Source organism: Merops nubicus, unplaced genomic scaffold (assembly GCF_000691845.1).
Source record: "Merops nubicus isolate BGI_N331 unplaced genomic scaffold, ASM69184v1 scaffold38018, whole genome shotgun sequence".
NCBI classification, from domain to species: Eukaryota; Metazoa; Chordata; class Aves; order Coraciiformes; family Meropidae; genus Merops; species Merops nubicus.
The window spans coordinates 2,875-17,881 of NW_008627020.1; the positions used below are offsets into that span (position 1 = coordinate 2,875).

The 15,007-nt window shown below is 38.2% G+C and overlaps 2 protein-coding genes across 2 annotated transcripts in view; one reads left to right on the forward strand and one right to left on the reverse strand.

Annotated features, from left to right (window-relative positions):
- Positions 1-400, forward strand: part of LOC103778591 (chromosome unknown open reading frame, human C19orf70) — a gene marked incomplete at its 5' end in the record, with an annotated part of 2,100 nt that extends 1,700 nt beyond the window's left edge. Inside the window, one exon of the mRNA XM_008946184.1 lies at positions 303-400. Within this exon, the coding sequence (XP_008944432.1) occupies positions 303-400 (98 nt within the window). The remainder of the gene's footprint in view (positions 1-302) is intronic.
- A 1,829-nt stretch (positions 401-2,229) lies between these two features.
- Positions 2,230-14,790, reverse strand: LOC103778592 (scaffold attachment factor B1-like; the record flags this gene model as incomplete). Its single annotated transcript, XM_008946185.1, has 14 exons — positions 2,230-2,600; positions 2,874-2,925; positions 3,051-3,163; positions 3,566-3,687; positions 5,025-5,067; positions 5,595-5,732; positions 6,022-6,315; positions 7,489-7,595; positions 8,004-8,095; positions 8,456-8,595; positions 9,514-9,590; positions 9,683-9,832; positions 11,537-11,637; positions 14,741-14,790. Coding segments are annotated over 14 exons (1,606 nt in total), but the record flags the coding sequence as incomplete, so codon positions are not given.
- Positions 14,791-15,007: the final 217 nt, after the last annotated feature.

The window sequence follows — 15,007 nt, forward strand, 5'->3', positions numbered from 1 at the left end:
ACATGTCCAACATCACCCATGGAGTCTGTGGCAAGGCCAGAAATAAAATGGAACTTAGCTCTTTTGTTTATGTCAGTCTCGTAATTGTCTCTTCCTTGTACTGGTCCTGAAGTTGGAATTTTTCTGTGGCACTAATGCTGCTGAGACAATAAAGCTGTGCTTGAAGTAAGGATTGTTCAGGCCTCAATGTGTTTGAGAGCTGAGATAGATGTTTCTGTGTTTAGAGATTTACAGTGCTACAATTACACTAGGAAATTTGGCTTGAATGATGCTCTCGAGATAATTCTTTGCTTTCCTTGCAGGAGTGCAGACAGTCATGTCTGCCTTGTCTGTAGCTCCCACCAGGGCCTGTGAATACACTGTGGAAGGCTGGAAGTATGTGAAGGATCTGGTCAAATGAACACTTTCTTCAGGGTTCATGATTCCATCCTCTGCTGTCTTCAGGATGATGCATAGTCCATCCCTCTGGAGGGCAGCTCCGCTGTGCAAGGACTACAATAAAAGACTTTGGAACTTCCATTTGTATTTGGCTTGGTTTTAGCGTACAGATTGCAATCATTGTGTTCTGACTTACCAGTAGTCAGAGTTTCTAGCAGAGACCATGGATCAGTTGTAATGAAGGGCTGGCTGTACGCAGCAGGGCCATGCAGCCCCTGTTCTAAAGCTGCCAAGCTTGTTAACTGAACAGGGTATTTTGAAGCTGAATTAATCTTTAAGGTGAATGCCATCTCAATCAAAGTAAGGCAACAACAGTTTTAAAAAAAAATCCAAGGTAACTGGAAAAGATTTTGTTTGAAGACAAAGCACTTGTCTTCAAGCTAGCTGAGGGAGGAGTGTCTCTGTTGGATGAAGAGCACAGTATTGATGTGAAAGCTGCTTCCAAGCGGTTTATGACTTAGAACACACTCTTAGTTGTGTGACAAGGTGGAGTTACATATCTATTCAGCATTTTTAACCCTTTACAATGGGGTTGTGGTTTAAGGGTGCAGAAGTCATTATGAAATAGCATCAGTATAAAACTGTTCCTGCCTCACAGGAAGCATATTGTCAGAGGGGATTATTGTAAATACACTTCTGTGTGTATGTATGTCAGATGGGTTATTGTAAATACCCAGCTTATAATCTCTCTGACCTTAGGTTGCCATTTGTCTCAGAGCTTCTGCTCATAATTCCAAAACTAGGACCAGAGACCATCCTTGCTGCTGGTGGCAGTCAGCATTTCTCCCACACTCATTTGCTAACACAGTTGCCTTGTTCTAGTCTGCTAGCTACAGAATGAGCTGACACAGGTACAGGACAAGAAACAGGCAGGGAGAATCAGAAGAGTGCTTGCTTACTCAGATTAGGAAGAAGATTTAAAACACAAGGAGGAAGAGCTGCAGGGATTTTGTTTCCTTTTTTAAATGAATAGTTATAAGATGAACCTTGCTGCCAAGAGATTTCAGAGGAATTGGCTAAGGTATAAATAGCTATAACAAGGTGCTTAAGTTAAGTCCTGCAGGTTGGGTCCATGAGAGGCTCTTAAACCTAATGGTTTAAATGGACACTACAGCTCAGTAAACCTTGCGAGTGCCAGATACTAGGAGCTTAATCACCTGATGAAGGATTACTCTACCTGTGCCCCGTTGCAGAACATTTTTTTTATGCACCTGCCTCTAAAAGAAAAATATCAAGAAGGGCTTTTTCATCTGACCCAGTACATCTATTGTCCTCTTGCTAAATCTCAGTGACAGTGTGTAAAGTCAATAAGGGACTGATCCTTTCATACAGTTGCTAGATTTAAGGTGAATGTTTCACCAAGTCTAGTTACCTGTAGAAATAACTGTAGGCACAGCAGGGTGCTCATCAGCTTCCTGTGCTGAGCAGACTGAGTGGCAGTGTATAAACTGAACTGTTAAAATAGTACCCGTGCTGCAACTCACAGGATTGTTGAGTTTGGAAGGGACCTGTTAAGATAATCTAGTTCAACCTTAATGCTCAAGTAATGTCAGCTGGAACAGGTTGCCCAGGACTGTGTCCAGCCAAGTTTTAAAGACCTCAAAGGATGCAGGCTCCACAAATTCTCTGGATGACCTATACCAGCATTTGAGCACCCTCACAGTAAAATGTTTTCTCTTGTTCAGGTTACCCAATATCTTTTAATTTCTGATCATGATGGTACTCAGTACTGCTAGAGTGGCATGGTGCCAAACACCAAAGGCATTTTGATACATCCAGGGACTGCTGAAATAATTGTAAACTGACTTTTATTTATGGAAAATGGAATGCTTCATTAACAAACATTTTGAATGGGATATGAACAACACATTACAAAACAAATGAGTTCACATTGGATTGAGTGACATATGGCAGCAGCTTAAAAAAAAAAAAAAGAAAAATTACACTTAAGAGTAGCCCGTAAGTTACAATTAATTGTAACCCTGGGTAACAGATTCATTTCAGTTGCCATCTTGCATTAAAAATTAAAACACATTCAGTAGCGACGGTTGAAACGAGGATCATTAGGTCTGTTTGCTCTCTCCTGGCCAGCAAATCCTTCTTGCATTCCTCCTCCATGCATCATCTGACTTTGGTTGCCACCCTGCATGAAACCTCCACGCCTAGAAAGAGATTCAGACATTAATTCTTGCTTGTGACTCTGCTAGTCAAGCTGATGTAACAGCTGTCCTTTTAAAGCTTTTTGTGTAATTTTTCACTCTTCAGTAAGATGCACTACATAAAAAACTTGGGAATATTTTATTATTCCTTTACATTTAAATAACCAATCAGGTTAACTGATGCTCCCATAATTTTTTTTTTTTCCAATTTAAATAAAAGAGATGCCCCTTAAAAGGGAAACAAACACTTTGTTCTTTGTTATTAAAAGATCTTACCCTGACATGCCTCCACGATGCATCACATGGCCAGGTCTGCCTCTACCTCCACCTAAAAAAGTTCAAATGCTTCCTTTATATCCACAGTAATAGTTCTACTTCATCTCCAAGGATAATAATGCCTGTATTTTCTGCTTTACGTGGCACAACTAATGAGCTGTTGTGCAAGAAGCATACCTTGCCATCTCTCATGATCCCGTCCTATCATTCCTCCATCCACGCTGCTCTGCCATGAGCGATCTTGATGCCCTTCAAATTTTCGACCGTGATCTCCCCAGTCACGTCCATCCCTGCACAAGTATGAAATTCATACCTTTTCACACTAGCCAGAGCATGCAAAATAGATTCAAGTAGAACAATTAACTTATTTTCCTTTCAAAGTTTGACTGAATTGGTGCTTTCAACAACTACAAAGTGGGGAAGAACCACCACCCTGAAAATACCAAGTTTTGATAGTAACATTATGTAAAAGTAATTAAAAATGTGAAGTTATTAAAAAGCAAATTATGCCCAGATGCATGTTTTGATGCACAAAGCAAGCTGAAAGAGCTACTTCTTTGCAATCCATCCAGGGAACAGACTCGGGAAAGCTGGAACAAAGAATCATACTTCCAAAAACTGCATCACACTTGCCCATGTGGAAATATGCCTTAGAGGCACAAGATGCAGTATTTTCAGTTAGGCCTACTAACCGTGACTGTGGGGGTATCCCTCTACTTTCACTCATTCTTCTGTCAGATCCATAGCTACCCCAACTTTCCCGAGAGTCTCGTGAATGACGGTCTGGTCCTCCATGACGCTCATCTGGATAATGCTAAAAGGCAAAGACACTTACAGGACTACCCAAAACAGACTCTTTAATTGTTTAAAATTGCTCAGATGTAACTACTCGTTCCCAGAATCATTTAGGTTGGAAGAGACCTCCTGAGATCATCTAGTCCAACCCCCTGCTCAAGCCAGGGCAGGCTGTTCAGAACAGTCTCCCATTGGGGTTTGAGTATCTTCATAGACAGACAGTAAACAACTCCCCCATGCAACCCATTCCAGTGTTTGAACACCATCACAGTTGTGATGACAAAACAAAAACAAAACCAGTTGATTTGTTTTTTCTTCACATGGCATTTCATGTGTTTCAGTTTGTTGTCATGGACTACTGCCCTGTCAGGGGGCACTACTGAGTAGAGCCTGACTACATCTCCATGCCCTTCCTCCCATGAGGTATTAATGCACATTGATAAGATAAGCCCTAAGCCTTCTCTTCTCCAGACTGAACGGTTCCACATCTCTCAGCCTCTCCTCATAGAAAAGATGTTCCAGACCCTTCATCATCTTCATGGCCCTGGGCTGCACTTATTCTAGTAAGCTCTTAGCTTTTGTGTACTGAGGAGCCCAGCACTGGACACAGTATGCCAGATGGATGAGTAAAGAGGAAAGATCACCTCCCCTTGAACTTCAGGCAACACTCTTCCTCATGCAACTGACTCCTTTTGCCAGGAGGGTGCAATGCTGTCTAATGGTCAGCTTGTTGTCAGCCATGACTCCAAGGTCCTCCACAAAACTGCTTTTCATCTGGTTGGTCCCAAGTATGTACTGCTGCACAGGGCTATTCCTCCCCAGGAGCAGGACTTTGCATTTCTTGCTGTTGAACTTAATGACATTCCTCTCTGCCCAATTCTCTATCCAATCCAGGTTGTCCTGAGTTTCACAGCTTAGCCATCAGTAAAGGGCACTGGAGGCTTCTGTGACTCCACAAAATTAAACTCTCACTGCTTGAGTGTGCCCTGAAGGTCTTTCCACCAGACCTCAAAAGCATGCAAACACCTCTGCTGGTTTTGCCATTATTTTCGTGCAACCTCAGAGCGAAGTTCATGTGTACTTTGTACCTTTGCCTCTTCGACACAATCTTTTTGAGTACTCTTACCTTTTTGACACAATTCATTTGTTTTGTTTGATTTGTGTCAGAGTATCTAACTTTTATAAAAACAAGTCTTTGAACTAAATGCCATCTTATTAAAGAAAACAAGACAATCTGGTTATTGATACATGTTTTGGGAGATATTATTTAATTCTTAACTACTGAAATTAATCTGACACTACAGAAAACCAGATTGTAAATTAAGATGTTTCTGTAGCTTTTTTAAAGCAACTCACTTGTCCATCCCGATCTCCCATCATGGTCCTTGATCCATCTCTCCTACAAACAGACAATTAAAATCAGATTGTGGTAGTAAAACATACAGCAGTCTAGAAAATTCTGTCTATGTAATAACACAGATGAAAAAATCCTGCTTCTGTGTAGTGCCAACAGTATTTACAAAAGTAGATGTAACCAAAAGTAAAAATGTAACCAGAAGGCACAAGCAGTTGGAACATATGGAAACCGTGACACATTTTTGATTCTTGGAAAACCTAGCTAGTCCTACTGTGTAAACAAGAAAATTTTTGTTAAGATGCTAGATATCTACAGTATTAGAAATTTTTCAGAATCCTACAGACTTGTGAAATGGCATTGCAAGCAGAACACTCTGAAGAAGCTTGTCAGAAGGTTTAACTTGTGTCACAGTACAGAACTCTTCATGATTATATAGGAAAAAGTCCACAGCCACTAAGCCACCCTTAAATAAAATGCAAACTGAACATACAGTAAAGGCCACAAAATGTGACATTAAATACATTTTTGTCTTTTGATTTCAGGCAACAGAGTGGAGGTAACACACTAACCTGTCTATTGAATGGTCTTGATAACGGCCACGATCCCTATGATCAAAGTCATGGAAGCGATCCTGGCGACTGAAATCTGAATGGTACCTGTCATTCATTGCCATACGTTTTGCCTCTGGCCAGTACAGATCATCTCTCCTGAAAAAAAGAACACACTCATTTTAGTCAAGATGACGACTTTTCATATTGTTCCCTCTTTCCAAACTGTGCAAACTAAAAGAAGGGCAATTAAGTTCAAAAGGGAGTTAAAAAACCTCACAGAGGATAGTTTTACTGTGGCTATTAAACATGATAATATCAATGCAATCAACAACTGCTGATTAATGGAAGCTGAGAGCATACAAACAACTTTTTATAGCACAGACTGATGAGTCAGAACCTGGCAGCAACATTTTCCACTTGCATCATTTGTATTTGCTGGCTTTACCTGCCATCTATGTCATATGGTCTTCTCATTGCAGACCGACGTTCTTGCTCATAACGCAGCTGTTCATGCTGGCGTCGCAGCTCTTCTCTTTCTCGCTGAATGCGATCTTGTTCTCTTCTCCTTTCATGCTCTATGTGCATTCGTTCTCTTTCCAATCTTTCTCTTTCCATCCGTTCTCGTTCAAGACGCTGCCTTTCGATTTCCAGTCTCTCACGAGCAATCTCAAGCCTCTCCCTTTCTTCTCGTTCCCGGATAGTCTGCAGGTGCTGTTGTCTCTCCCGACGCTCACGTGTGCTATTTTTACAGAAACAGAAGGTTACAGAGCCAATACTTCAACAAATAAAGGAAGTTAAAAAAGGGAGGGAGAAAATAAAATTTAAAAAAAGTATTAAAAATTAAAACCACAGTGAATGCATACTTGCTTTGGCTTCTTGAAATTATACCTGGGGGTGGTGGCAGAAGGGAAGACATGGAGGGAAGAGACTTAGCGTATATCTGAATTCCTGAATTAATTGTACTGATCAACTGTATTGATCGTATTACCCCACAAAACTTACCTGTGGGGCAAATAATCCCATATGGTCAGGAGAATTTGAATCCAGATGCCCCAATCTCATTCCTTCTACTCAAAATGTCCAACTCTGAAGAAGCCAGAGCGGTACGCTGGGCAGTATGACTCCACTAAGGCTCAGAAGTCTACCTGAAACTTTTTCCTCTCCCGTAAGAAAAATGAAAGCATTTTCCTCCTGTCCAATACAACTTACTTTGGGTAAGTTAATAAAGTTTTGTAACGTGTGGAAAACATTCTAGCATAGAACTTGGTTTTAGTAAGGAATTTGAAGGATGGCCATTACCACCTTTACCGTGTAATGTATTAAACATAACGAAAACAGAAATAAAACCTCACAAAAAATAAATAACTGAATTAGGTTCTAACTAAAAAGATACAATGTGGAAGCAGGAGGTTTGCTGGAAAATCCCCCAATTTCTCTACAGACACAATGAATTTAAATACAAAAATACACATCTTGTTTTATTTCAAACACTGCAGAGACTTTGAATGCTATCACAAGAAAGGTAAGGTCTTATTCTGAGAAAGACAACTTTTCTCCTGGCTTTTCCCTGTATATTTGAGCATGGGAAGTTTAGAGTTATAATTTCACCTCTACTACAATGCATGCTGAGCTAAGGAGAGCACCATACTGAAATCAACCTAAACCACAAAAATCTACAAAATGGGACAAAGAAAAGAAAACAAAGGGCAATTTTTTTTCCAAACGATTTTAAGGTTAGTATTAACAAAGTCAACTGGAGCTTTCCCAAGTCAATAGATAGGTGAGCCACAAATATAAAACAAATTACAAGTAAAACCCAAACCAAACCCCTCTTTATCTCGTAGTAATTTTAATAAAATTATATGCATTCAGGAAAAAAAGCAAATCCAAACAATTTCACTGTTGCTCTTACCGGCGCTGCTCTGCCTCCCTCATTTTTCGCTGTGCTTTAATTTTGTCAAATGGCACAATGCCTTGTCTCTCTCTGCTCCCTGATTTGCGATCTTGGCTCTTAATGCTCTGTATTTAATATTGAAGTAGAGAAATGTAATGCAGTACATTCATAAAAGGACAACTATCACAAACAATACTCTAAGCTCCGTTTCCATTCAAACATATCGTGTTAAAGCTTGGTCCATGCATTTTTAAACAAAGCCTTTTTTTTTTAGCATTACAAACACAGCATATATTAACACAGCAATAACCCTAACCCTAACCTTCCCACCTTTGTTTGGAGGGATTTCATTGCTGAATACAGTATCAGCCATATGAAGGGTATTTTACTAGTTAAGACCTAAATCCACATTATAGAAATTCTGACAGGACAAATCAGTAAGACGAATTTGGGTTACATGCAGCTTGGCAGGATTCAGTGTTTGGTTCTAAGGAAAACTGACATAACATTTCCCATGCAGAAACATTACTTACTCTGTCTTTTGATGCAGTTGATGTTTTCACACTAATAACAGGTTCTCCTTTGGATTTATCCATTACTACTGTTCTTTCTGTTCCTTTACTTCCTAAATCAGAGGTTGAGGGGAAAGAGATGGAAAAAACAATCAAACTACATAACCTACACCACACACTGCTATGCCACATGTTCTCCAAAATGTGAAAACAGGATACCTAACCCTCATTTAAAAAAAAATTAAATTAAAAAAAAAAAAACAATCATTTTCTCACTACACTTGTTCTGGGTGCTTCTGTTAAGGATGACAATGGCAAACACCCTCCTCCCCCTGCATTTTTATACCTTCTGGATTTCAACTAAGAACCTGAAATAATTCTAGAACATTGGCAGTTCTTATGAAAGAAATACCTACAATTAATTATACTTCACCGTATCTTTTACTCTTTGAAGCAAACAATAGCCAGAATACCTGATTTAATAGTTTTAGGTTGATCTAATGAACCAGACTTCAGTTCGTCTTTATCTTTTTTTTCCTTTTCATCTTTGTCTTCTGTGTTTTTTGGATCCTCTTTTTGGTCAGATTTCTCATCCCTTTTAACACTGCCAGGTCTAGAGATAGATATTGATATAGATTAGACTAATACAGAATAAGAGAAAAAAATTAAAGAAGAATGCTAGCAACAAAGTAACAAAGTAGAATTCTGATGTGATACGACAGTCAATTTGATTTCCTTCTACAATGTCCTACACCACAAGACAATCAGACCATGCTGTGCAGTTGTCATAAAAATTACCTGCTTGTGATTCAGATTGCTCAACTGGAGGCAAAAGGAAAAATTCACACCACCATGTGCTTAAAGCCCATGAAGTTTCTTATCTAACACGACAATTATGAAGTGCCGACATGAACCATTTTTGTCAGGCAACTAGGTGAAACAGAGGCAAAAACTTTTCAACAAATAACATGTAAAAGGAGTTATGCCTCAAGAAGATAATTAAAGCACTGGATTTAGTGCCTTATTCGTTCTCTCTGTCTTTCAGCTGCTTTCAGTAATGCTAGAGAGGAAAAGCATAGTGCTGAAGAGTTCTGCATGTTCTGGAAACAGGATCTTGGACAACTGATCTTTAGCTGTTTATGACCACAATCACCCGAGAAAGCCCTGTTCCAAGGAAAGAAATATATAACCAACCCTGGTCACTGATCAAAATTCTCAAATGGCCTTTCCTACAGACTTACGGCATTAAAGCACCACAATCTTTACTAAAACCCTAACACAGTTCATTTAAAAGCTATGCTCAGAAGAGCAACCTTCCAATGCCTACCTTAAAGCACATAACAGAAATGTGTTAAGTTAGGCACTGAATGTGAACAGAAGCTTATCTTCTAGTAAGATCTGGAAAAATGCATCGATTGGTCTTCCTGAATGTTTACCACAGAAATTTTTACTGCAATCTCGTTTTTCCTGACAAATCAACAGACTGAAGAAGAGCAAAACATCTCTGCACAGAGAGTTTGTAGAACAGTACCTCTCACTGACTGTTTCTTTCCTTGCTTCAGTCTCTTTTCTTTCACTTGGCTTCTTTCCAGCAGGTTCACTCTTTGCCTGAAAATTATTTTGCACATCAGCTGAGAATGTGATCTTGATCATTTGTACAATCTGATGGTAATAGGCCATTTTTGAGGATCAGTACTCACTTTTTCTACAGATATTATTTTCCCGTGTAACTCTGTTTTGTGGAGGTGAGCAATACACTTTGTTGCTTCCTCAGCTGTAGACATCGTAACAAAGCCATAACAGCGAGCACCAGGACTGCGAGCATTGGTGACCACTTTTGCACCTACCACCTTTCCAAAATAAAGATGTATTACACTCACTGTAACAAGTGTCTGCTATTTACAGCAAGAAGTACAAGCTCCATTTCTACTGTTTTATTCCTATCCATCCTTCTTCAGGAAACTTCAGTTTTTAAGAGATTAACAAATACAAAAGGAACATCATGTGGAGCCAATCTTGCTTCTGTTGCAAACACAGCGCTGCAAAAGTTGAATCAGCAGATGGGAGTCAAAGACTGAATTTTGTTCTGAAGAAAATTCTTCAGAAAACAGGCTAAGTTGACATCAACAACATAATTTTGCTTATGTATAACGGAGTAAAAACCTAATAAAAATTTGTAAGCCAGTTTCCACCCACATGCTCATGCTAGCTCAACTGTTAAATGCCATATCCCCTTGAAAAGATGTTTTCATGTCACTGCAGACCCACAGTGTTATTAACAATCTCATTCAAGGGACAGGACATTTCTCCCAAAACTGTAACTTGGAAAAGCCCACATAAAACACCTGTTTTCATAAATGTGCTTATTTATGCTCATATATTTAACACAGCTCACTTCGTATTAACAGAAATCAATCCTAATTCACAGCGGTATCATATTTTAAAGTAAAGCTGAAGAAAGAACATGCTTTTGAGGATTTTATTAATTGCAGATGTACATCTACTTCTAGGAAGCTTTGCCTCTACTCATACTCCAAAGAAAATAATTTTATTTAAATGACTGAATGTTACCATGTCATCTAAGTAGAGGCATATACTGGGTTGGCTGTTGCATAGTTTTTGATTACATTTAAAAATTTGTGGTACATCTCCAAGTTAAATGTTTCAGGTTATTAGATGGAATGCTGAACAAATAAATGGCAGGAAAGTATTGCATTTTTGGTGTTACAAGGAATGTTAGAAAGGTTTCATGACTTTCAGGAAAACTCAGAGCTGTGCTATACTTAATCCATTTTTGTACCTATTGCAAACTCACATAAATGTTCTAGAGTATTTTCATTAGTTAACCATTCAACAGCATATTGCTAGTACATAGTCTTCTTTTACTAAAACCTGCTGACAGTCATCTTTAAATAAGCAGCAAAGGTTTGACAAAAAACCTTACTGATGTTTCTGATATCCTCTTTAACCGAGGACATCAGTCCTCTATTAAACCGGGTCTTTCAATTTTCCAGCTAATGGGGAGATTTAACTTGCCATTTTGTCTATCCTTAATAACACTGCAGAAGCATGTCCAGCCCCCCTCCCCCCCGGCAAACTACCAGCACAAGTGGTTTTTAACGCAATTGCCAACTCTAGACAAAAATAAAGCTTCACATACCAAGGCAATTCTTAAGATACTCCCCAATAATTATGTTTCCATATTTCCTGCATGTTTTACTTACTCCTAAGGAAGTCTTTCATAGGTGATGTTAAATCCACTGTTGACTGAATTTCTAGTGGGTGAAGATACTATACTACAGCACAGGAGACAGAAGTATATGTAAACAGTCACTGACTGTTTCAAATAAAAGACCCTAAATGGAATTTTGTATTTGTATGGAAATGAGTGACAGAATTAAAAAAGCTATTCAGCATGTACTCCAGCAATGTTTTTCCTTGATACCCCACTATATTTTTAATAATTTTATTCCTTTCACTGATATATTCAGGACAGGAGCTTAAGAAGTTTTATTAAGATAGTTTCAAGTGAAACAAACAAACCAAACCCTTACCTTCCCATATTTGCTAAACAGATTCTTCAAATCTGTAGCTCTGGTAGTGGAAGCCAGTCCACTCACCCAAAAGTTTCTACCAGAACCGCTAGCAGTGCGACCTAATCAGGAAAACAAATAAAACCAAAACATACGTCAAATCCTAATTATTTCAACAACTTACTTCTGAATTAAAAAGGAGCAGTTCCACAAAGTCTTAAATCATAAAGCGAATGAAATGCAATGCCTAACATTCTCCCCCATGATTCACCTTCTTGAAGGCAAGTAGCATTACAAATCCAAAACCAGTAAGATGGAACTACAACCCTTGATACATGCAACAAAATCACATTGTTTCATTCTTTGAGAAAGAAAGACTAGGGCATCTCTGAAGTAACTGTGGCTCTTCAAAACATGCAAGGATATCCCAGTAACTCTGCACTTAAGAGTTAGACAGAAGACATGCTCGAGTTGCAGGAAGTGTGTTAGTACCCACGTATGCTCATGTCTTGCCCTCATTATCTCCAAAGGAATGATGATGGGATGCAGATTAAATGCAGATTAAACCCATCTCTCAAGAAATGGCATTCACCATGAAGAAAGCATGAAAATTTCTCTATTTCTACCCACAGATTCCACAGTTGGGGGTATGAAGCCTGTGACTTCAGTTACAGGAATCAGAAAAGACCTATCTTTAACTGTGCAAGAACTACAGAACACACATCCAATTTGGCATCCCAACTAAAAGAAAACCCCTAATTTTATAAATGTTTATGTACTTGTAATGTCTGAAACCCCAGCACCTAGTGATTAAAAAGTGTTTGAACTTAACTCCAAGTTTTGTTTCAGTGTGAAGCGCTTATGCAGGGATACTGTTTCTAGTCTACTTTGAAATGTCCTTACTGTCCTTTTATCAGTCTTGGCAGTGTTCCGTTCCAAGGCTTCAATTAATGGAGTGAAGCAGGTTTCAGTTCAGCTATCTGCTTCCAAGCCATCTGTATATTTTTTTTTTTTCTCTTCGATGATACATATAATTTCTCAGAACTGCTTTCATCACATTAAGGGGAGACATTTCTTTCAGAAGCTTTCTAAAATGCTATTTTATTCAGGTGTCTTTCCATCTCTTAATCCCCGATAATTTTTGTCATTGTCTCAAATACGAGCTTAGCACTGAGAATGTTGCTGTTAATATTTACACAATTTCCCTAGTGAAGCATGCAATCATTTGTGTCACTCTTTAAAAAATGAGAGGTCTTTTGCATAAAGAGACTATGCCTAAGCTTGTCACCTTCTAGTCTCAAGAACTGCACAAAGGTGCGCTATGTGTGCATACGCACGGGAGATACATTGTTTTGGTGTTTCAAAAAGTTGAGTTGTAGGCTCCCATGCTTTTTACTCCACACACCTCCTCTAGAATTTTAAAACAGCCACCTGCAGTTACACAGGAACCAGCATCCTGGAGAACAAAAAATGAGCTCTGTCTTCTATTTTACTGATAACTTTTTAGATTACTTTAACTACATTAATGTCCTTTCTGAATAAGATTCAATCAGTCTTCAAATCTCCAGCTTTTGCCGTCCCATAAGACTTAAAGAGGTGCTCCTGCAATGGTAGTGCAGGACATTCTCCATGACAAAGAAAAAGAAATTTTAAGGGAAATTAATTTAATGAGAATTTAAAATCTTTTCTAACTTAGAAACTAGAATAATACAGATATTGAGAAACAACCCTCAACACTGGAGGCATCTTTCAGATACATGTAAATTGATGACCAGTCCATCAGACTTGAGATAATTTTTTTTTTTTCTACATGCTTATTAATATAGTATTCATAATGAATGTATGGAACATGGAAAACTCCTTGTTCTAAATAAAATCCTTTCAATCACGTGTGGAAATAGCAACACAGGAGTCAGAACTGTCTTGTATATAGTTCTGTACCTTTCTTTTCACTCAACTGCTTTGCTCTGCATGCAGAGAGTTACATAAACAAGCAGCTACCCTCTCCCTAGTGCTGTTCACCAAGCCAGAAAATTTTTTAAGCAGATGCTATGGAACACAGCACATCCTTTGGAGGAAGGTAGGAAGGGGCAACGCTGATACCAAACACCCAAGTTCCTGAAGGCTATTTTGAATGTTAAATTCAAGAAGAGTTTTCCCAGTCCACAAAAAACAAACAACCAAAAAAACAAACAAACAACAACAAAAAAACACTGAAACACTTAAGTCCTTAGGTAAATGACAGCACGCACAACACGTCTAAATATTCTGCAATAAGAGAACACAAGATTAGAGGCTGTAAGCAAGAGGCAAAACAGACCCCAATGGAGCTGACAGTAAGATCCAGTAGCTTGAACAGACAGGTATAACCCTAGATCTTGAAAAAAAGCAGTTGACAATGAGTTCAGTCTGTGTTGTAAAACCCTGTTAAAACCAAATGCATATTTTCTGTCCAGTCAAGTAGACAGATGTCATGAGTTTCTTGCCTATTACAAGAATTGCTGGAACTTCCATGCCAGTGCTGAACTACCTGCCTGCAGTACACAAGAACAACACTAACAGTCAGTTCTGAATTTTCTGCCCTGGTCAGGTAGGAGACAATGGAGACATAGGGTAAGCTGCAGAGACTCAGCAGCCTGATGTATTAAAAGGAAGAAGTATGATGAAAAGAAGGAGTGGGCATCTGACTCTATTATCAAGAAATTTTCATCTTACTTATGATGAATATTTGCACAATAACTATGATCTGCATGGACAAAGATTTAATAACACAAATCTAATCTGAAGACAAAGCTCATCTCTAAGTTTCTATAGAACTTAGATACTAGATTCCAATTATTTCAGCAAAACAGAAGACGGTACAAAGAATCACAAGTAATGTAAACACAATTGTCAAAGGTTCTTGACTCACTAACAGCTGTTGTAAAGCATCTTCAATGCCCTTAAGGACATATTTGCCATGTGTTAATGTCTACATTTGAATATCAAGACAAATTGCAAAAAAAAAAAAAAAAAAAGGGTGCAACATATCCTTAGAAAAAGCATAAAAGGAAAATAGTTTTTTGAGCATTAATAGATTAAAAAAAAAAATCCAGAACAAATTAAAAATTTATGATATTTAACAACTGCACTGATGATAACACTTTTCTGTTGAAACACCTAGTCCAATACAAAACCCGTTTCTCCAAGCAATCATCAAAATTCTATTTTTGAAAAGAAACATACCTTTCTCATCTTTTGAGATTATCTTTGTATCTCTGTTCTCCTCCACAGGGCTAAAGACAAAACACCACATTATTCAAGTCAGAAAGAAAAAAGGCTAACTATAAAGTGTGAAAAATGCTAAAATTAAATACCTACCAGAAAATATGTTGCAAATGAATCACACCTTTGTATACTTAAGAAATCTGACAAGAAATAACGAAGTCAGATTCTTAAACAGACTTATACTAGTAAGATGTTTACAAATAAGAGTAATTTTAAAAAAAAAAA